This window comes from Cylas formicarius, unplaced genomic scaffold, assembly GCF_029955315.1.
Source record: "Cylas formicarius isolate icCylForm1 unplaced genomic scaffold, icCylForm1.1 PGA_scaffold_2__14_contigs__length_35257938, whole genome shotgun sequence".
Taxonomy (NCBI): domain Eukaryota; kingdom Metazoa; phylum Arthropoda; class Insecta; order Coleoptera; family Brentidae; genus Cylas; species Cylas formicarius.
Window position 1 is genome coordinate 22788073 of NW_026844319.1, and position 24215 is coordinate 22812287.

General features: G+C 37.0%; 1 protein-coding gene across 2 annotated transcripts in view; it reads right to left on the minus strand.

The window, feature by feature from the left end:
• Window positions 1-2213: 2213 nt before the first annotated feature.
• The window catches only part of LOC132698593 (cysteine-rich motor neuron 1 protein-like), a 157375-nt gene continuing 135373 nt past the window's right edge, over window positions 2214-24215 (minus strand). Inside the window, exons 2-5 of one of the 2 annotated variants that reach the window (XM_060664781.1) lie at window positions 7752-7925; window positions 6627-6837; window positions 4937-5859; window positions 2214-3457 (exon numbers count right to left, since the gene is read on the minus strand). In XM_060664781.1, the coding sequence (XP_060520764.1) occupies window positions 3270-3457; window positions 4937-5859; window positions 6627-6837; window positions 7752-7925 (1496 nt within the window). In that variant the 3' untranslated portion in view covers window positions 2214-3269. The remainder of the gene's footprint in view (window positions 3458-4936; window positions 5860-6626; window positions 6838-7751; window positions 7926-24215) is intronic. The other variant, XM_060664779.1, reaches the window with a different exon arrangement.

Genomic DNA, 24215 nt, shown 5'->3' on the forward strand with positions numbered 1-24215 from the left:
GTTGACAAATACCTACACATTCGACAATACATTTACCGATCTCCCCGTGAACAACATCTATGCCTCGACAGACAGTTATAACCACTTGCTGTTGTCAGCAACCCGGGTGTACTCTTAGTTAAGCGAAAATAAAACACAATTGGCACGTAGTTTTATAGTTATATAATAATAATAATAATAATAATAATAATAAAGAGCCTTTATTATATATAACTGTGGGGGCGGCATCCAACACAGTTGCTCTCATGCAGCCCCCTAAAACGGGTATATGACACAATTTATAAAATAAAATATAGCAAATAAATTATATAGACATTCATTCAAAATGGTAGACTGTTAGAGTGAATTTAAAAAAAGAATACGTATATACAATTTGATGGTTACTAGTTTTATGATCGGTCTTTATTATGATAAATGTATTGCTTAAGTTTTTGTTTGAATGAAGTTAGCGAGGTGATTGATCTCAGTTGAAGAGGGAGTTTGTTGTAAGCCTTGATAGCATTGTACGTAAAACTGCGCTGAAACTGTGCTGAAGTATGTTTGGGAACGATAAACAGCCCCTATGGCGAGTATTAACCGAATGAATATCTGATCCACGAGTAAGTTTGTCAAAAAGATACGTCGGACTTTGGAGAGATATTACTTTTTTAATTAAGACTAAAAGCTGCTATTTAAAACGTTCGTCTAATGTTAGCCAGCGAGAATCCTCTAGGCTAGTAGATATATGATCAAATTTACGAATATTGTATGAGAATCTGAGACAGGCATTCTGAAGACGCTGAAGACTAACCTTGTCCTTTTGAAGGCAGGCCAGTAAACTACCATACAGTATGAAATTGTGGCGAGAATTAAGGAATCGGTAAGTTTTAACTTAATTGCTGTGTCCAGAATATCTTTATTACAGTAGAGAATCCGAAGCTTGTAAAACGATTTCTGGATCAATGAAGCTACGTGACCTTCAAAACGCAGATTATTATCCAAATGCAGACCCAGATTTTTGCATTCGGCAACCGGCCGTAAGAGAAGGTCATTAGTAAATTTTGGCAGCGTCTAGACTAATTATTTTTCCTTTACCTTTACCAAAAATTATGAGTTGGCCTTATTTTCGTTAAGTAACAGACCGTACTTACTAGAAATATCACTGAGAGCACGTAGGTCATTGCTTATATTATTAACAGCTATATTAATTTGAGAGTAATTAAAAGCGAGATATACTTGAGTGTCGTCTGCGTACTGATGGGAGGAACAATGCTTAATAAATTTACAGAAGTCGGAGGTATAAACGGAAAACAGCATCGGACCTAAAATACTACCCTGTGCTACACCTTTGGGAATATTTACATAATTAGAATAGCTGTTATTGAAGAATATTCTTTGACACCGATCAGAAAAGTAACTTTTGAAAACTGCAACGCACCAGCCCCCACACCAAAGTATTTCAGTTATATAGTTGATGTTTGGTACTCATTATAACGTTTGTTTTTAATTAGTAGAATTCGAACTATGACGTAATATTGCGACTTTTCAAAACTATGAACACGGTAGACTTAGTAGAACTACCTTATTGCTTTACCGGTAAAACACATTTTGAAGCAGCCTGTGCTAGCTATTCTGGTAACTTTTTACAAAACTAAGTTTTTTCTAGGATCTGACTCAGGGTTTATAAAAATGTACAACGTTAAATTGTTTTATAGGCACGCGCTAATAACAAAACACTTCAATAATGCTTCGAAGACTTCTCTTAAAGTTGCAAAAATCAAACCAAAACCAAATCAAAACTGAAATAGGGCGTCACCATAATATGGATCCGAATTATCGTAGGTTTCGAAAAACAGGACAGGAGTTGGACAAGAGGAGATATGGAAGCATAGAAAGATAAAGATGCAAATTTATTACTGCTCCTAGTTCGATGCAGTAGGTGTTTCTATGTAGTATCTTTTAGTTTGTATATTCGTATATATTATACACACAACATTTTGTTGGCTTGAAGTGATGTTGCTCTTGGAGCTCATTTAATTTAACACACACAGGATATTTTAAAAATAAGGTTTTATTTCAATTTAATTTGGGGTTATGCCGTGTTATATGATTTACTTGCAAATGATGTCCTTATTATGTCTGTTACTTCGGTGAAAATAGGAATCAGTTAAGAAGTGTTCAGATACTTTGAATGAGTTAAGAAGTCTAGTAATGCATTAAGGCGATGTGAAGGGTTGTAAATACATGTCATAAACTGGAAAACAAAAACAACGCGATCTAACTCTATTTTATTGGTCTAAACTGGTTTTTATAAATAAGTGCTGAACTAACATATCTATTTACATCTACTACATGTGCCTACATAGCGTATACCTTATACAGTATGATAATGTTTTACAGAGTGCTTGCAGTTTATTATAAATAATAGTACGAACGGGAGGCTGAAGGAATACTGTTAAATACTGAATACAAGGCTGAAAAAGCACGACGGTGTTTGGCAAAATTTTGAATTTATTACAGCGAAAAGTCTCAATGATAGGAACAATTGTTAATCTTTACACAGCTACCTAAATAGGTATATACAAATCTCTTAACGCTATATATCAACGGAAAGCGCCGTAAGTACCCATTTAATCGTTGCTCCAAATGCCTTATCACAGACATCAAGATTAAAAAACTGTCACCTTACGGTTCGTTAAATGGCGATCAAGCTAGCTAATTTGTCCCCTATAAATATATTTAAACCTACGAGAAAATACTTATCACAATTAGGCAACTTAAAAACGTTAAACTAAAATAAATATACACGTCGCCGCAGCGTCGGCGATGCGGAGCGTGTTGGCCACGCCCCGCACTGCCTCTTTACCCAACCAAAACATTTTCCCCGTAATACTATGCAGAAAATTTTGAGATCGAATAGTTTAGTTTTTCCGATTTTTTTTTTAACTAATGTCATGTTTTTATCAATTTTTTGTTGCTTAGCGAAGCGCGTGCACAAAATTCATGACATTGTGTCTACCAATAGGATCGTTTAGAGTCAGCTCAATGTTTAACTAGCCGCCACCTCGACCGAGGCGACAAAAAAAACAACATATCAAAAATAAATAACTGAATATGTACACAAGCCTAACACTAATTAACATTCTCTTACTAAACGTAACAATATGGCTAGGGCGGTAAAGGCATCGCGACGTCCGTCAAGCCATTCAGAAACGCGCACCCTGTATGTCCAATAAATCAGAACGCCAACGCAAATATCACAAAATTAAAGGAAATGTTTCATCGTCGTCTCACATTGGGTACTTCTCCTTGATGGAGTTGTTGTTGTCCGGTATAGGGCTGACGTTGCGGTAGCTGCCTCTCGACGGGGTAACGTCCATGCTGTTTTTCCGCTTGCTGGTACAGTACCAGCGGACCAGCAGCAGCAGGATCAAGATCGATGTCAACGCTAGGCCTATCACCATATAATTCAGCCAGCCTGAAATAAATTGTCGCTTTTATTATTCCGAGAGATATGATCAATTCAATTCGGTTTCAGTTAAGCTCTGAAGAAGCTAACAGGATTATGGGTGAAACGTCGGCAAGTTCGATTGATCAATAACCGATGCAGGAGGAACCTAAAAGATTTGTAGATAGAAAAACACAATTGCTAAGAATCTAGTGTTTTTCAGGAGATAAAAAGTACTGAAACTATTGACTACAGGAACTGGAAGTTCATTCTTCGTAGCTAGTGTAGTAATATTTAAGAAAATTACGACCAAATAATAAAGAGGATGTATTATTCGATACATCTGTCTGATAAAAAAAAAACGCAGCAAGTTTTATGTAAAGACGGACGGCTCATCACAAATAAAGTTCGTGCATTCTTTTATAAAATAGTAACAAAACGAGAGTTTAAGGAGGTGGCGCCGTTTAGTGGTGTAGATCCGGAGTTCAATACTACCATTGTGGAGTGATTAAATAATGAAACCGTGCATTGATGAATGTTTTTGCTTTGATTTCATTAACCTAATTGGGTTTTGCTAATTGCCCAGTTCGTTTGTAAATTTGTTGCTTAGGTATGGATTAGACTATTTTTAGGGGTTTGATTTTATAAAATTAGGAATGCTCTTGCTAAAAATTAATCATGAAGCCTTTGTCGGTAGAGTGCTGAATCCGAATTTCATGTTTGAACAGACGGTGGCAAGATTTGGAAACACGGTATCATGGCAAACTTTATTGCCTGACCTATCTGTTAAGTAAATCGTGTTTTTGTTGATTTAATGAGGGCAAAAGGTAGTGATTTGGTAAACGAACAGAGTCAGTTTTAGTGGACTTAGTGGTTTGTATTTGAGTTGCATATACATTTCTCTTTTTAAGAATACTACAAAAAACTTTTTTTTTTCAAAACTCAACTTCGTTGAATATTAACAATATAACAATATCCCAAAATGCCTTGCCTCTATTTTGAGCTTTGTAATGCTTTATTTCCCTCGGTATTGTAATGATTCAAAAATCCCGATGCATTCATATTACTGAATAAGAACGTTTCAGTTAAGCTCTGTAGAAGACAACAGGATGATTGGCGAAACGTCAGCAAGTTCGATTTATAAACAACCGACGCATTAGAAATCCGAAAGCTTTGTAAATAGTATTACAGTAGTCTGTGGAAGTTTCTTTGAAAAGTTAATGTTTCTAGAGTTTTTAAATAATTGAAAAATTGATATATTATGTTTGTGGGGTACTTAAAACTGAAAAAAATTTTTAGTCCATTTCCTCCAAAATTTATGTAATTGATCTAAGCAGGGAAAATAATATTTTTTATGCGCATATTTAAATAACACCCTTCCTGTATTTCATACCAAATGCACCTCGGAGCCTTTGAAGATTACTGATGAACTTAACTTTGTTATTCAAAATGTTTTGATTTTTTTCCATCGAATTATAGACGTAGAACCATCATGAACGTATGACCTACCTTGTTCGTTTTTCGCCGGAGTGATCGATGGTTCCGTGGTCGTAGATTCCGCGTGGCGAACCCTAGGAACCAACGCGACACTAGGCGCGATCGTAGTAGTGGTCGTAGTCGAAGTTGTCGTAGTCGTTTTGCTATGCTTATAATCCTCGAGAATTTTAATCAAATCGTCAACCGTTATGTTGTACTTGCTCAATATCTCTGGGCTGACTTTGGCCGGGTTGCATTTGCACATCCTGCAGCCCTTCCTGTTCGTCCTGAACCCGTTCGGGCAATTCTTGTCGCACCCTGCCATCGACTGACACGCGTCCTTGTCAACACATTTGATCGAATCGCACTGCTCCTCGCCGTCGAGGCACGTGCAAACAGTACACCCGTCCGCAGCGGTCCAGGTCTGCTGATGGTCGTACATGGTGTTCTCCTGGAAACATGCACCGCTTGAGCCGACGGTGGCGTTTTCCGGGATCTGCCGCTCTTTGAAATCGCAATAGTGCGAGATGCATTTTTCCTCGCCGTTAAGGCACGTGCAGTTGGTGCAGCCGTCGTCGAGTATCCACGACTGGCCGTGTTTGTACAGGTTACCTTCCCTCAAACAACTGAAGGCAACCACCTCCTCTACCTCGACTTTTTTGCTGCACAACGAAAGACCGTTCTGGCACACGCACTTCTGGTTGTAGCTGGTGGACCACTCGTCGCCGTCCGCGTAGATGATGTCGTCCACCGTACAGTCCTTCTCTTTAGCCTCCATCGGTTTGCATTCGTACAGATCGCAACAGTTTCCCGGGAAGCCGGTGCGACGCTTCTTAATGACCACGGTTTTATTAAAGCCGCACTCAGGAGGTGCGCACGGCAAACACACGCAATGATCTTCCAGGTCATCACTTTCCAGGTTGGTCGACTCGCTGTCTTCTGGACACGGGATACACCTGTGGGAGGAAAATGTCTAATTTGCTCTTGATAATAATAACAAGAATTGTGAAAATCTAGTTAAATGATACCTAAATAAGCGAGTAAAAACAGTATGTCGATATCTTATTTCCAGCCTAAAATATCGAACAAAGAAGATTTAGTTATGATACAACTTTTAACAAATTGGACGGAGGTTACGATCTTTGGTAACCATATTGAAAATTAGAATATGTTGCACTGTCTTCTCTAGGCAACTTTAATACATTTTTACCTTGTCACCTTGTACAAGAGTTCAAATATAGTCAAATATAAGTTGAATACTGCCTGTGACTTCATACTTTGTGCACACCTCCTTGCTTGCACACATGTGAAATTTCAATACCCTACCAATTTACAGCAGACCTGCTAAGAAAGGCCGTAAGAATAATGGCAGCTCTACTAACGGGCCACTGACGCCTTAAGAGGCATCTGAGCCTAATGAGAGCTTAAGAAATCACTGAATGCAGATTCTGCCACGAAAAGGAGGAAACAGCCACACACGTGCTATGCCAATGAGATAGGCCTATCAAGAGTGCTGGGCGTAACCAAGTTGTGGGCAACAAGCAACAGATGATCCTAGATAAATCTCTATAGCTATGGAGAGTGTCACAATATAACCTTTGAATCTGTTGAATCTTTCGCCTATCCCTAGTGGTGTCCAAATTATGTTAAAAAATGGATGAAATCGACAGTTTAGCACAGTCTTCGTAAAGGAGGATGACAGGGGTACCCTGGGCTGACTTACGTGGTCTTTCTGCAGCAGCCCTCTTCGAGTGTTACGAGTACAGATTTTCGGTCACAAATTTGAGGCAGCTCGCACTGTCTGGGGTTGCATAGGCACTGTCCTTCGACGATATGTTGCTCCTTGTCGATACACTCGCATTCGCCCTTGTCGTTAAGCACAGCGTTTGGTACGCAGGGACATTTTCCGTTGATGAGGGTGTCGTTTTTACAACCTAGATGGAGTGAACATTCATTTTTAAGGTAGATAAACAAAAGTATGTTGTTCCATGTCAATTTTCGTGAACCCCTTTTTTCGCAGAAATCAATCTAGTAGGCACGATCTTATGAAATTCCCAGAAGTGTCATTAAAAAAGGGGCACTCCATAATTTGGAATGAAAATCTATAGTTAATATGTAGGATATGTATGTAGGAATTATACTAACGCCATTGTCCATGATCTTTAGAATGTATTTCTAATTACCGTCCACATTTAAATAAATATCTACTTAATCTACACCACCCAGAATCTATCAGTTTTCATCGTTATTATATTTAGGAAAAAAAATTATATGCTTACGAGGACACCACTAGTGAATTAGTAAATTAATTTTTTGCTAATTTAAATTAATTAAATTTAAATGTTATTACTCATAGTAGGTGCCTCCCAAATTTCAACAAATCATTAAAAAGAAGTCTGAGTAAACTTCAAGTAAAAAAGGAGCATTGTGCGAAAGTAATAAACAGTATGACCAAAAATTTTCAAAAATATCTAATGATCAATAGGTAAACAGTCTAGAGTAATAAGAAAATTGTCATAATAAGTTATTTTTTTCCAAAACTTCGACACACTGTAGCTCAAAAATTAAGAGGTTTACAATATATTTTGTTGTAAACCTATGTTTCCCTGTAAAATCAAGATTCACAAGCTTAAGTATTTTCTGACTAAAAGTGGTGTTTTTGACTCAAGCGCGGAAGCGAATATTAAATTTTATCTAGATGTTATTTGATTTCTCAAAATATAAAATTATTTTTGCGACACTACTAAGAGATTAACACCTTGTTCGTTTTGTTAGGTCTCCACACGCTCAACGTGGGTCAGACATTGTAGGATCTTGCCGCACTCTGGCGGCATCGCGCCAAACTTACCCTCGCAGGAATAGACGGGGCAGCAGGATCCCGGAGAGAGGCTCCCGTTCCGGGCTACAACTAGTTCGCCGAGACAGGGTGGTTTTTGACAGGCGTCTGCATTACAGACGCACTCGTCGTTCGACAAAATGCTGTCGTTCGGGCAGGCCTCGATAGATGGAGCAGCGTACACGACTAAAGCAAAAGATAAAAAATACATGAACTAAATGGAAAGGTTTGTGAAACTTGATTTAATATGCGCATCCAGGAATAACTGACCGCAAAATATTTATTTTTTATGATAGAAGAGGAAGCACACTATAAAACGTCAAAAAACTGTCTGCGAATTTTCATTTGCAATTTTAAATCTTAGCTTTTTTCATAAAACGCGTGAATTTTAAACATTTGATTCTCCTTTTCGTTGTAATTGAAGTGCAGCAGCGTACAGCACTATTTTGACAATTTTGATACAATAACAATAACTTCATTTTCATAATACGACGATATGCGACCGGCAAAAAAGATATTTATTGTATATTTGGGTTTATGCAATAAGTACATAAAGGTTAAAATAAAAATAAAAGTAGAACTTCACGTCATGTGACCCTATGACGGCGTTTATAGAGCATAAATCAAAATAACAAATGAAAATGATAACCAATTTTCAACTTTTACTTTTATTTTCATCTGAAAACCTTTTCAGTTTTCGTTTTATTCGTTAATAGCATATTATGCAACAAGTGCGGTGAACGGCTGTGACTCACCAGTTTATTTGACGCGAGCGGAGAGCAGCGGAGCGAGTGCTTAATAAACGAGTGAGATAAAGAGTTTACCAAACGTGTTGCATACTATACTTTTTCAACGACCATCACAAAAAAATCACAATTTAACAATTTACAAATAATAACAGATTGTCGGATTACTAAATTTCGTACCATTCAAACAAAATATTTACTAGAGGGTTAAATTTTTAAGATAAGCAGGTCCCCTAACCTTCAATTCGTACAATTGATCTTGGCAAGATACTAAGATAAAAACTTTAAAAACCACTAAAGTTCATGTTAAATTGTCTGATATATTGCATAACATTTTTATGTGTATAAGTTTTTGTGTATATTTTTGCAAAATTACACGAATTACACAAACGTTAAAGTTCAAAGCGTGCGGTAAAATCTCCAAAAACATCCGATTGCTCCGTGAGAACCGAAACTGACGTGGTAAAGTGCGCACGCTAGATCAGTGTAATTAGGCATTTTAAAGACGGGAGTAGAAAAACCAATTTAAGCCGACGCAAACTGTATCCGTATCCCAATATTTTTGCTCATTGTTAGTGATTAATTTGAATCAACTCAGGTTGTAAACAAAACATAACCCGAGTCATAACAACACACATAAACGGTACTGTTGCAGGATATTTATCGAAATCAACTTATTGCGATTATTTGGCAACGTTGGATTATTTGATGCATTCTTCTGTTGGTCCGAAGGTTTTTTTATCCGATTTTGACTGAACAAAATGTCGATTCGACATCATGGTTTGGTCCACATTCATAATATGAGGTCAGTAAAGTAATACACTGTATAGATGACATTACCAAAATGGTATTTTTACTTTAAATTTCGTTTTTATTTTTAATTGCGTGCATAAACCCACCAAGATATGATAAAATAATGGAGTCTGCGTAAGCCACCAAAATTCTTGGTCAGAATGTTAGGAAAACAATAGGTAGCAATGTTAACATGCCTTCACCGTCCTAATGCGCATTGGGATTTCGTATGCAATACTTTTGCTTTAAATACTTCTACAGGGCCATTTGCTTTTACAGGTAAGTACATGGAATTTTAGTTTTATGATAGAGGATTTTCGTTATTAAATTTATTTGCAAAGGACATTGCCTATATCTTTACATAATCTTAATTTTAATAAGAAATTCTTCTTAATATGATGGTTTTTTAAATCAAGGACCAAGACTGACAGCAGTAATATAATTTAATTTGCATATTCATTCATTCTGTATTAGAATGTCTGCGATCTGCAACATGGAACTTCAACGATCGTATACATATCGATGTGGAGGCGTAATTTTCACCAAATACCAACCGGGAACCATATTTCGACGTATCTTTTAATCCGTGGGTATTTTCTATTTTCCCGGCAACGGGATACAATTATCAATTCCGATAAAGCCGCGACTTTGGTATTCACTATTTCGGGATTTCGCGGGTTTAATAACGAAATTGAATCCGGTCGGGACTATATTATATTTAATGTGGTTCCGGCTAACCAATTCCGAATCAATTTCGGAAGGCCAATATATCGACACGTCGCGCTGCCACGTATAAAAAAACGACGAGCCAAAACAGATTCGCGTTTTTAATGCGTAAGATTATTTTATTCGGATCGCGTAATACATCGTTCATGCATTTTGGAAATTGCATATTAGATTTATGGGTATAAATTTTAGGTTTATTAAAAATCGGATTCTGCACCGCCGGCAATTTCCGGTAATGCGTTTGTGTGGCAGGCAAAAACGAATATCAAACACGATACTGTTTAATGTGCATTTTAATTTAAACGAGAGGGATAATTTATTTATGTAGCGCATTAATTCCTGACGTTATATAATTTAAATTTACCTCTTTTTTGTTTTGTTTGAATTGCAGCGGCGCACCCATAGACTTACTTAAGCAAAGATTTTCTAAAAAAATGCTCTCATGACCATATCGTTGAACAAATACTAAAAATATAAAAAAGCCAGCCTTAAAATTAAATTCACTAAATAAAAAATGAAATAGTAACTCTTTATTATATGTTTTATACAGGGTACGGCAAAAAGGTAGGCAGGATTTCAAATAGTGGTTGTTCGGTTTGTAAAACCGGCAACACTGTGTACGCACTCGCGTTAGGCAGGCAAAAGTATGCAGGAATTAAGCGCAATAGATTTTGAAACCCGTACAAATTTATGCCGGGATATTCTTCAAAACATTCCCAGAGGCGCTGTATTCATGTCTAGCAAATAGTCCACAGGAACTTCATGAGCGGCCTCTTCACAGTCCAAAAGTCACCGTCTGATGTGCAATCTCGGAGTTCGGCGTGTGGGGGGGTCCTTACTTTTTCGAAGAAGATGGAATAACGATAACAGTCAACGGAGATCGATATTTTGATATGGTTAACAATTTCCTGCGCCCAAAAGTGAACGAGTTGAACTACGATCAAAGAGAAGAACATCTGTGGTTCCAGCAGGATGGTGCTACATCGCACACAACGCGTCGTTGACTAAATCTTCTGCTAAGAAGGTTCGCTATACTGCCTCCGAGCTTGCGCAGAGACTTGCAATCTGTTTCATTTCTCTATAAATTAGTCCATTACGGAGTCGATTGTCCGTTTGTTCCGGAACAATTACGCTTTCATGTGCTGCGGCTGGAAGGGAGACATCAATCAACTTTCTTACCGCAGTTACCCAGGTCCAATATCCACTTTCGAAACCCTATTTACAATATGTCTGCTACCTTCAACAAGCTATCGTCGTACTGCGATTTATATGATGATGGTCTACAGGCTATATTTCGGCAACTTCGATTGGCGTCGGGTTATCCGTACCGAAAAGTCTTATTCTTTTCTTCCTCATTATTTCCTTCTTTTTTTTTTAGTTATAAGATTAGTAGATTTAAGATTAGTTTCTACGTCCCCTTGTATATATATATTGGATGATTTATATTTAGTATTTAATGTAATTGGGTCATGTAACCTGTTGGAAATAAAGTTAACTGTTATTACAAAATTTTATATTGATATTTTTTATTTTGCATTCGGTCACAACTTTTATGCATATTAAAGCCAAAACAGAGCCCTTGATGTGAAAATTACAAAAGTATTTACTAGCGTAAAAGGGAAGGTAAGGAAATTCCAATCCCAACCAAAACTACCCAAAAAATATAACCTACCTAAAAAATATAACAAATGTTCACAGAGTAAACTGGAATGTTATCTCAAATGATCTATTTTGCTACAAAACCGTTTTTTCTAAAGATTTTTATTTACATCCTACACTGCCGAATTATTTTCGGATACAAATCTAAATGCGAAAGAGAATCGATAACAAAATTTTAAGTAAAAGTGTTTACCTCGTCAATGTCGCTCTGACATATCAGACTGTTTTCACAAGTAGATAAAAGTGGTACAGGTCTTATTTTTAAACAATCCTCCTCGATATTTTGCCATTGTAACTTTGGACTTTCCGTGATCAAGTTCGATATTTGCATTAGACGCCATTTTCATACGTAAACGGTATAATTCTTAAGTTTTTAATATCATATTCATTTGCCGCTGGAGTTGTATGATTTTAACATAAACACAATACATTTACTTGTATCGTGAGAGCAATCCAATAATGGGTTGATGTTTCTTCAAAGAGCAGTCCGTATTTTACCTAAGAGGTTTAGAACGGACAAAGATAAAATTGGTCATTTTCAACAACACCTTTAATATTAATCATAAAATTTTGTCATTTTTATAAAACTGTTTCAGTGTTTCACAACAAAGTTATCAATTAATAGACGCCGTTTAAAAAGAAAAATATGATTTAATATTAAATAACAACTCTAGGAATCCAACCAGAAGCGAGTTGCGATATTATCACGCTAAGCTTCACATTTACAAAGAACAATACGATACCGCAATTTTAATATTAGATTTAATTTCCATATATTAAAACAGATTTTCAGAATTTTGATGATAAAATATTAAAATTTTACGCGTGATCTCTAAGTAATAACCCAAAAAAAATTGATCAAACCCTTGCATGTCGGTAATTAAGGGATAATAACTCGTAATAACTGTATATACCCAGGTAGTGCATGCGCACTTACCAATGAATCACCTATAAACTTATCGCTTGCAACAAACGTATCTTTTGTCACCGTGTAGATACCAATTGGGCGGCAACTCTTAACGACGACAGTAAGTGATTGCGGTCCGACCGACGACCGTACACCCACCCCCATCAGGGGGCGGTCATAGAGGAATTTGGGGTGCGTGCGTATACGGTGACGTGCTAATGAAAATGAATGGCTCAAGATTGCGAACGTTTGTTTTTTTGGAAAGGGTCAGTTTTAAAATCACCCCCGACCGGACCATAAATCAACGGCCGGGCTAAAAGGGCAAACAAATATAAATCCGAGCTTTGACTCGTAACAAAAGGGTTTAGAATCTTTATTGCTGCGCGTTTTTTTTTTTGACAAGAGGATAATATTAATTATAAATTCGCAAAGTTAGTAGTTACTGGAATTATTATTGCTCTATTAAGGATATAAATAAATTTATCTAACAGCAGAACAGGAACTTATTCATCAATCGTAGTAAGATATACGCAAATGGAAAAGAATATTTTTTTATTGATATTATAAAAACTTGATGAGCACAAGTAATGTTTTGCCAAACCTTCATTAATGCAAGTCTCATCAAGATCAAAATAGTATATTACGCAACAGGTGCGGTAAACGGCATTTGACTCACGAGTTTATATGACGCGAGCGATGCGAGTGTTTAATAAACGAGTGAAGTAAAAAGTTTACCGAACATGTTACATACTATATTTTCCTACGACCGTTAGGTTTTGGGTACATTTTCTCAAGACAACAGGAGTACATTCACTGACATGACCGTCAGAATTGACAAACGTCAAAATTCAAAGCGCTCCCAAATCCGTGCGGTAAAATCCCGGAAATGTCCGAAGTGGCTCGGATTCAAGGGAAACGAAACTGACGTGGTAAAGTGACGCTTCCCGCACGCTAGATCGGTGAGTAATTAGGTATTTTACAGACGGGAGTAGAAAAAAGTATTTTTCTACTTCCTTTTGTAAAATACATAATTATATACCGATCTAGCGCCCGAAAGCATGACTTTACCATGTGAATTTCTTGTCCCACGGATTCGAGCCCATTCGGACATTTGCAGGATATTACCACACGACTTTGGGACTACCTAATCCGATGTTTTTGGAAATTTTACCGCGCGACTTGAATTTTGAAGTTTGTCAATTCTGGCGTTCATGTCAATGAATGTATTCGTGTTGTTTTGCAAAAAGGTACTCAAAAAGTAACAGTCGTAGAAAAAATATAGATGCAACACGTTTGCTAAACTTTTTAAGTCACTGGATTATTGAACACTCACTCGCTCCGATCGTGTCAAATAAACTTGTGACTCAAATGCCGTTTACCGCACTTTGATAATCTGGAAAGTTTTCAATAGGAATTTTCTGCTCATTAAGCATTAAGCATTATTATCTTCTCTAAGATCTATCGAAATTCTGCATATTTTGCTTTGGCTTTCGCTTTTGCTATTCCAGTCCAGTTCAGTAATCAAATAGTGCATAAAATAAAGACTTTTTCGTTGAGTAATAAGCGAGAAGTATCTTGTATTCATTCATCACCTTTCACCGTTTTACTCAAATCTTTATTGCTGTTGACACTACAGGTTCATTTATTAGCATGTTACAAACATGGAAAGTGTATACGGTCAGTCATGGCAATGAAATATGACATGGAATAACAATTTTACAACATGATATACACATAAAACATAAAGTATAATACACAAAATATAAAGCGCTCTGTGGGCATCTGGACATACATTAAAGCTGAACGAAGATTATCACAGAAACTTATCACCGAAGGCGGGGAGTCGAAGATGTGCATCATCGGACTAGATATAGTTTTTGATATCTTGAAAAAAGATGAACTCCTACCAGCTGTAAAATGATTGCTTTATTAAAAAATCTTTTACTAGGTTTTGAACCTGTTTATTGGGAGTTGTTTTGTCTCGGGCTTAGCTAGGCTACTCGCACTAAGACGGAAGATATTAGTTCTGAGACTGTCCCTATTCCGTGTTTTTTAGGAATGAACTTTCTTACATGTAAAAAATCTGTTTGATTCTGGTAAGCACTAGGCACTTAAGTATATAAGCGCTTGGCAATGTAAGGAATATTATATTTGAGGTTTGTGATTATTCTAATTACCCTGTACGTCAAAGACTGTTCCTGCAGCGAAAGCTTAACCCCAGTTTATCAGACCATAAAGCAAGTGGGAGCCAATTAGAGGATGATAATCTGTCAATAATATTTTTTTACAGTGCCCTTTGGGCTACGTATTAGAAAAATGTTTTTTGAGATTTTTTTTTAGCCACTTGGTCTGTGTGGTGACACCAATTTAGTTTAGAATGATTTACTAAGAATTTTGCATTTTGTCCGTTGAGGGAAGATGACTGTTTTCCTTTCGTTAAGGGTTAAGCTATTTTTTGTAAAGCATGTAAAGTGCTTCAGTAAGATTTCAACCATTCAGTAAGGTCGTTGATATATACGAGAAAGAGGGTAGGTCCAATTACTGAACCCCATTTCTAACTGCAAATGCACTCGAGGTTTTATTGTTATAAACAACGTATTGTTCGATCTCAGCTAGAAATGAACAAACTAGGCTTCGGCTCAAGATATAAAAATTGTAATATTTTCACTTTTTTAATAGAGTTGAGTGGTCCACACAGTCTAACCCTTCAGTAATATCGCGGAATGTGGCACTCGTAAAGTTGCCTTCTTCTTGTCCTTTGACCAGCTTGATGATAGCAGACTCGATTGATCTACCCTCCCTGAAGCCGCATTGCTGACCAAAGCAAAGATTAAAATACCCAAAATGTTGGTTAATTTGGTTTTTTAATACTGATTCAATGATTTTTGATATACACCATAGAAATAGGTCTAAAGTTGCTTTTTACAAAACTTCTGGATTCCTCCTGCGTCGGTTTTTGCTTAGTCGAAATTGCTGACGTTAGGGACTGTGTTGAAATTAACAAAAAAACAAGATATAAATGTCATGAAAGTTTTAGGAATAGTATTAAATCAACCAAGACTTACCATTATCCTGTTATCTTATTCATAAAATCAAATCATTCATAAACAATATATGAATCCTAGAAGACGTAACGAAAAACCAATATCCAACAAGACCAAGCAAAAGGTATATGACAATTTGACAAATACAACGTGGATGGTAAATGAGATATTATACAGTATGTCCTTGCTGGAGCGGGTAAGGAGAAATTAAAGCATGCCAAGGGAAAATGAAGCTAATGGAAAAAAGAAGACAACACAAAACAAATGAACCATGTAAATATGAAGAAGTGTAGAAAGCAAAGGAAAATAACGGAATGGACAACAGTTATTCCATGACTGTGGACCTAATAATTAATCAAAAGGATAAAACAGGATCTCCGATACTAAAACAAGAAGTAATGTTTGCAAAAAAAAAATTGAAAAGGTGACAGAGCTGCGGGCCATGATGAGATTCCAATTGAACTAATAAAACTTATTGATGAAGATGTTATTTGATGTCTTAGTCGGCTCGGTTTAACACCATAAATCAGACTGCCGCACTACCTAGACGATGGTTTCAGTCTACTTTCGTTACGATCCCTACGAAGCCAAATGCCACAACCTCTGCTGACCATAGAACCATATCCTTGATGCGTCATACATTAAAAGTGTTTCTTAAGGTTCTACAACCGAATTTTCAGGATTCTCGAAACCGACATAAGTAACGCTCAGTTCGGTTTTAGAAATAGGATGAGTACAAGAGAGGCACAGTTGGGCACGAATGTCTTATCGCAAAGATGCCTCGACATGAATCAGAATACATATTCTGGTAGGTACATACCTAGACTTCGAGAACGCGTTCGATAAGGTGCAACATGCAAAACTAATAGACATTCTATCGGCAAAAAACATCGATATACGCGGCATCAACATAATATCAACACTGTATTGGAAATAAACAGCTAAAATATGGATGAAAAAACACCATAGCGCACTACCTAGGCAATGGCTTCAGTCTACTTTCGTTGCGATCCCTACGAAGCCAAATGCCACCACCTATGCTGATCGTAGAACCATATCCTTGATGCGTCATACGTCATAAGGTTTAAAGTTGTTTGAAGTATCTTTCCCACCTTTATGGATATATTGTAAAACACCAAGAGTCAGCAAATTAATGATCTAAAAATCTGTTCTCAAATCGTTACTCTCTACATTTTAGTAAGTTAAAATATACTAAAGACGAACCTTTTTTTTTGTGGGGCACCCCGGTGAAAAACTTTGGGGTGCGTTTATCCTCCCCTGGGGTTTTTTCTTCGTGAATTAAGCAAGGTTGGACTGAAACTTTGGCCGGCAGAAACACGGAAAAACTTTCGGACTCTTCGAGTGGTGGCAGGACGCAGGACAAACTTCATGGCGTTTCGTCAAGATAAGGGCGGGGGGATGTTGAACGAATCCACCCCAAATCAGTGAAAAAATAATTTGAAATCGTTGAAATTTGCGGCATGCGAAAAAGTTTACTCAAACGAATGAGGTAAAGCAGGTCGGGACATGTTAATCATCGGGGGTTATGAAATATAAGCAGGGGGTCCGGGGTTGGGCTAATTCGGGGCGGATGTAATCACATGCAAAATTATACGCCAATTTAAATATTCAGTGGAAGTTATTTCGTTCCTCGGTTACGGAAATTTACATTTTAAAAACTCATTGCTAGCGCGATCGCGGGCGGCATCTGTTGGCAACGTCTGGCGACGCGAAATACCTTTTAAAGTACTTTTTTCTATTTCATACTTTAAATACCCCCGCATGGTAGTTCAAGAGGTAGTTCATTTCCCGTACTTTAGCAGCGGATGTTTTCGGTAGATTTTAAACACCATTGTTAGTTCGGAGGGTTAGTCACTCAGTGAATACTATTCCTGCTGTTTTGCAAAAATGTACCCAAAACTGTAATGCAACACGTTTATTAAATAATCGTTCCGCTCGTGTTTAAATAAACTCACAAATAAAGTGCTGTTTATAAAATTTGTTGCGTTATATACTATCAAAAAAATGTCTAGAGTTAATTGGAAGTCCTGAAAGTAACAAAACAAAATGTCAATTTCACGTAAACTACGATTTTCTGTTATCATATATTCATATTATAACAGAATTTCAGTTATTATATAACATTATAACATAAGATCGTAGTTTACGATACCGATATTTCGAAAATTTCTAAAAAGTATCCAGCATTTTGTTATTTAAACATTACTTTGGGTTTCAGAGGCTGAATATTTGCAAGTAGGAGACCGACCATTCTACATATTGACTTTCCTGACAACACAATACAATCTACACAACTATATGCAACGCTAAATACAAGATTTGTATAAAGTATTCCTTATACCATTCCATAATTACTCTTAGACGTGGGCACTATCATCTCTTTCATTTCTTTTACGCGTTTGCATTTTCTTTAGTGTTTGTTTTAGAATTCTTCTTCTCAGAGTTCCATCTTCCATCAAAGGTTGGAAATCGTCACGGCAATGCGGACCTTGTTGACAGCCGCTCTAAATAGCTCAGTGCTGCTGCAGCTGAATGAGTTTCTCAAATTTCTCAGGCAGGATATTTTTCGCCTTCGTCTAACTCGAATTTTCCCCTGTACAAGTGTTCACCATATCTTCAAAATCCTTCTGTACCAGCAGAGCTCAGACGCGACCAGTTTATTGACATAAATCTGCTTTAACGTCCATGCCTCCAAAAGGTGGAAAATCCGTAGTCCCACAAGCAGTATCAAACTCAAGTCCCTGTTAGTAAAGAACTTTTTAAGCCCGACACACGTTTGATCCATCGATCGTAATCGGCCAGTGCTGGAATAGGGCCCCACTGTAGACATTATTTTCATATCTTCGGTAGATTGATCTTTCATCCATATTTTAGCTGTTTATTTCCAATACAGTGTTGATATTATGTTGATACCGCGTATATCGATGTTTTTAGCGGATAGAACGTCTATTAGTTTTGCATGTTGCACCTTATCGAACGCGTTCTCGAAGTCTAGGTATGTACCTACCAGAATATGTATTCTGATTCATGTCGAGGCATCTTTGCGATAAGACATTCGTGCCCAACTGTGCCTCTCTTGTACTCATCCTATTTCTAAAACCGACCTGAGTGTTACTTATGTCGGTTTCGAGAATCCTAAAAATTCGGTTGTAGAACCTTAAGAAACACTTTTAATGTATGACGCATCAAAGATATGGTTCTATGGTCAGGAGAGGTTGTGGCATTTGCCTTCGAAGGGATCGCAACGAAAGTAGACTGAAGCCATCGTCTAGGTAGTGCGTCAGTCTGATTTATGGTGTTAAACCGAGCCGACTAAGACATCAAATAACATCTTCATTAATAAATTTTATTAGTTCAATTGGAATCTCATCAGCCCTGCAACCTTTTAATTTTTTTTTTGCAAACTGACTTCTTTTAGTATCGGAGGTCCTGCTTGATCCTTTTGATTAATTGTTAGGTCCACTCTGTAGTCATGGGATAACTGTCGTCCATTCCGTTATTTTCTCTTTTGTATCTCCAATTATATTTCCCTCGCTATCTTTGTGAATATGTGAATGGGCACTCCTTCAGGGTACACCCATTTTTCCTCTGCCTCGCGGATTTTTTCCTAATTGCTTTCTATACTTCTTTATATTTACATGGTTCATTGGTTTTGTGTTGTCTTCTTTTTTCCATTAGCTTCATTTTTCTTTGGCAGGCTTTAAGTTCTTCTTACCCGCTCCAGCAAGGACATAATGTATAATATTTCATTTACCATCCACGTTGTAGGTTGATGTTATTTCTCTTCATATTCTTTTCAAATTGTCATTTACCATTTGCTTGGTCTTGTTGTATATTGGGTCTTCGTTAAGATCCAATGTACAACAAGACAATATTGTTTAGCTGGTGTTCGTTTGATTGATTTTAATTTGATGTTTACGAATGAGATAACAGGGTAATGGATAAGTCTTGGTTGATTCCTATTACTTTAATGATATTTATATCTTGTTTTTTTGATAATTCCAACACTGTCTCTAACTGCTCGTAGCAACTTAGGATCTAGCTATCACCTTTGTCAGTTGTAGGGGCATAAACCTGCATTAAATTAATCCGGCACTAGGAGCCTATTACTAGATCCGTAGGGTACATAATTAAAGACTGCCCTATTACTCATTACTACTATTACAAGGATGTGATGTTGTACAATTTCCAGAGGCTGGCCATTGAATATCGCTTTGTCTCAATATTCTGAGATTCATTCGGTGCATTTCTGATATACTTAAAATTCGTAAGAGAGTAAAAACTAGATAGGTACAAAAATCAGATTATATAATAATAACGAATTTCTGAAATGCCAAGAAGCATTCGAGAATGTAAACGGACAGCATCGTTCGATTCGATTCGATTTCGCATTTCAATACGAACCAGAGTACCGTTCGTGGCAGCAAACTAACGAGGAAGCGGCATATAGTTATTTATTTGTGAGGTACGGCTACGCGGAACACAAACCAGAAAATTACTGCACAATTTCCCCGTATCCATTTATTATTGCCGATGATTTAAACGGCCCAGATGTCGGTTTGAGCGTTTCCTTTGCGATTTTTGACACGGCGGCGGCGGCGACTCGCATGTTCCACACGACTTCGCCGTTACAGTTAGAAATCACGTAGTACCTAATTAATTATTAACCCGATATCCACCCAAAATCCGCCATCGTAGCGACATATTTGTGTTCTCATTTCGAGTATACTAATACTACATTATGCAACGAGTTTGATTAAAGATATTTTAGCCACGGGAGAAGTGTAGCCAAACCGCTGAATAATAAGCTAATTGGGCATTTTAGAGAAGGGAGTAGAAAAAACACTTTTTCATAGAATAAAATTGGAATATATTCGGATTTTTTAAAAATTTCTAATGAAAATATCCATCTATGCACCGATGAAGCATGCGGAATGACGTCAGTTTCGTTTGCAGTTGCGGATATTTCCGCTACTTTAGTCATGGATGTAGAGAGAGAGGGGGAGGGGGGGAGAGGGCGAGGTGATGAGGTGATGAGGGAGGGAGAGGGGGGGGGTGAGAGAGAGGGAGAGAGAGGGGGGTGAGAGAGAGAGGGGGGGAGAGAGAGAGAGAGAGGGAGAAAGAGAGAGGGAGAGAGAGGGGGGAGGAGAGAGAGAGAGAGAGAGAGAGAGAGAGAGAGAGAGAGAGAGAGAGTAAGCATAATTAAGAAAAGGAAATCTTCTTAATAAAACTGATTACAAAAGTAAAATTAAAGAGAAGCGAGGTCCAGGCAGTCTTGAACGGAAAAAAAAACGAGAATGGACTAGAATGAACGTGTTTAACCCGTCAGAACAGCAAGCCAACAAGAATTTGAAGAATTTGCTGTATTTATCGCCAATCATCGATGAGAAGGATGAAAAAGAATCCTTTGATAAACTTCCGCAGTTACTCGTTACTATTATTTATCCAGTTTATCAAACGCGTGACTTTTCAACAAATTTTTCCATTGAGTTCGATTTTAAGAAACCATATTTCTTTGAATATATCGTTCATTAAAAAGGTATAGATATAGTTTATAATAATATATTTATTAATTAATTACATTTTTTAGTTCTCGATTTCCTGAAAATCATCTTTTACTATAAGTTACCAACATTTATATTTGGTCAAATTCAATAGGAATATAAAAATAAAAATATTGTGTTATTTATATATTCAGTAGATAATATGTCGTTTATAATATTTAGTTTTTGATTTATTAATTTGAACGCTTTATTTTCAATATGCGTTAAGTGTTAATGCTCTTAATTTATTTTAATATTATCTCCATTCCTAATTAATCAATTGTCACTTGCGCTTTTCTTTAACTTAAGTTTTGCAACATTAGTTGTAAAGTATATTTTAATTAAAAAATGTAAACGATATAAATTTGTGTCGATTTCTTCCATTTATGTCAAAAAAAAGTCAGATAAGCAAAGCTGCAAAAAGCTTCAGATCGAAATTTCAAAAGAGTAAAACTTAGAAAAATCGTCAAGATAAACAACAGAGAGAGAGACGAGGTTTCATGACGAAGGTTATGGCAACACTTTGCAATGTTATGTTATCCGGTGAGTGGGAAAAAGACATTGATAGCGATCTCCTCGACGAAGCCGAATTCGAAGCGTCGACGTCGTCACTTTCAACGAATTAATTATGGCCGACGTTTCGTAACTAATACGGCCCATAAATCCGAGCGTAGCTGAATGGACGAATTAATAAAGTAAAAGAGGCGAGAGGCAGACGCTGCAATATAAACGTCTTCAGCCTAATTCCCCCCAGTCCCCGTTATCCCCGTCGGATTCTTTAATAAACCTTGCTCTCACCCTCGTCTTGCAACGTTCATTTTCAATTTAACGCCCGTCCATATAAAAGAGACGGATATCGAGTGTGTAGTCCGTTTTCAGAAGTTTCGGGAGACGTCACGGCTCGTAAGCGGGGGTGGCATTTAACAACTTGTTAGTTTGCCGTGGCGGAAACTCCCTTAATTCGTGGTTTATGCGTCCCCGGAGGTCCCACGGTACCGCTCGCGGTCCCAACTCAACACCAACTTCTAAATCCGCACCGAAAGTTGGACGAAAGTTCGTCTACGTAAACAACGGGTTAATTTTGAACTGAAGCACTTTTTACGTTTTTCCCATACTTCAGCGATCCTCAAAACCCAGTGATGTATAACCTCTGTGTCTGAGACCGAATATCCACTGATTTTCCCATCTGATGGGGGTGCACTTTTTCTTGATATAACTACCCTGAAGGGTGTGCCGAGGATAAAACTCCATCATAGACATGATAATTCTAGTTCTATGATACGACAATTGTAAAGATATTTAAATTAGGCAGGTCTACAGTGATTTTGATGTTTGAAAGCTGTTTGCTTATTTGTATATTTTTGGGTGCCCTTTTACCAAACAACAACAGATTTTTGCTCTATCACGTCATTATTTTTCTAGCGCTCTATATCATAAAATGTTATTTTAGTAATATACATGAATATGTTAATGAATTGATTTTTATGAAATTAAATGTGATTTGGCAACTGCAAAGCAGTTGTTACCTGCTTATGCGCAGTTTGGTTGTATTGGTCGTCGTGCTTCTGTGTTCGCGGCTTTAGTATTCCTTGTTGCGTATTTCTAGTGTTCTAAATATGGAAAGAAGACTTTTGTTATATCTGTGGTGGTTATGTGGTAGTAGAGCAAAGGCAAACTATAATTTTTTTTGTGAAAAATGTATACCACGCTTATTTTAGTATTAAAATTGGCGATCAAGACAGGTCTTGGGCTCCTCATACTGTTTGTTCTGTTTGCGTTAAAGCATTAAGAAATTGGCAAACTGGTAGGAAGAAATGTTTAAGCTTTGGTATTGCTATGGTATGACGAGAGCCTATGAATCATAGCGATGATTGTTATTTTTGTTAGTGTAATGTTCAACAGAAAAAATAAGAAACAATTGTGTATCTGGTATTCGACCAGTTCCTCATGGACCAGATGTACCGGTACCTACCGCCCCAAAAGAACTTGAAATCGTCATATCGTCAGAATCAGAGGAATTTAATTCCGATCAGGATAACTCAGATTTCGCTTCAGATTATTTAATGAAAGATTTTGCACCTTCCAAAGGATGCATCCGAATTGTTAGAGTGCAGACTGCGTGACCAGCATTTACTGGCACCTGAAGTCACATCACGCTTTTCCCGGGATCGCGAAAAAGAGTTATGTCAATATTTTACTCATAAGGACCGCTAGTGTATTCCTACAATATTCCTGACTTAGTTTCAAAATTAAGAAATGTGCCGTATATAAAAGAAGAACAGTAGTTTAAAAGGTGTTTTATCGCACAATGATAACGAACTGGCCTCGGTTCCCCTTGCACATTCGGTACATTTAAAAGAAACGTATCAAAATTTAGGAATTCATTTGAAGAAAATAAACTACCAAGAACATCAGTGGATGCTTTGTGTTGACCTTAAAGTGTTGTGTAAGCTCTTAGGACAAGAGGGGGGTTATACAAAATTTCCGTGCCTTGGACATCGGACTCAAACAGAATGGCCCTCTAGAACAAGCCTTACTCCTGGTAACAAAAACGTATTAAGATAGCTTAGTTGACTCAAAAAAGTTTTACTGCCTCCTCTTCATATTAAACTTGGCTTGATGAAGCAGTATGTTAAACACCTAGAGAAAAATGGACGGTGTTGCATTTGTGTCTAGTTAAAAATTGTGCGAGAAATTTCCAGCCATATCTGATGCTAAGATAAAAGAAGATATTTTAAGGAGATGGCGATGCCAAGGAGCATAACGGGATATGCTCTTCAAAACACACAGCCGAATGTCCACACAACGCAGCTTTCTGGCAAAAAGACGAATATTTCACTCAAAAAAATATGAGTAAAGTTTTTTTTTGATATTTTTAAAACTAGGATTTCAATTCTTTGCTGAATAAAACAATAAATTATTTCAGAAATATCGTCTTCTTTTTCCTTTAATATTGGCAAAAAAAACCTTAATTGATACAAATAAATGCATAAAATTTTTGAAATGAGCCTACCAAAATTATATAAAATCAGTTTTCA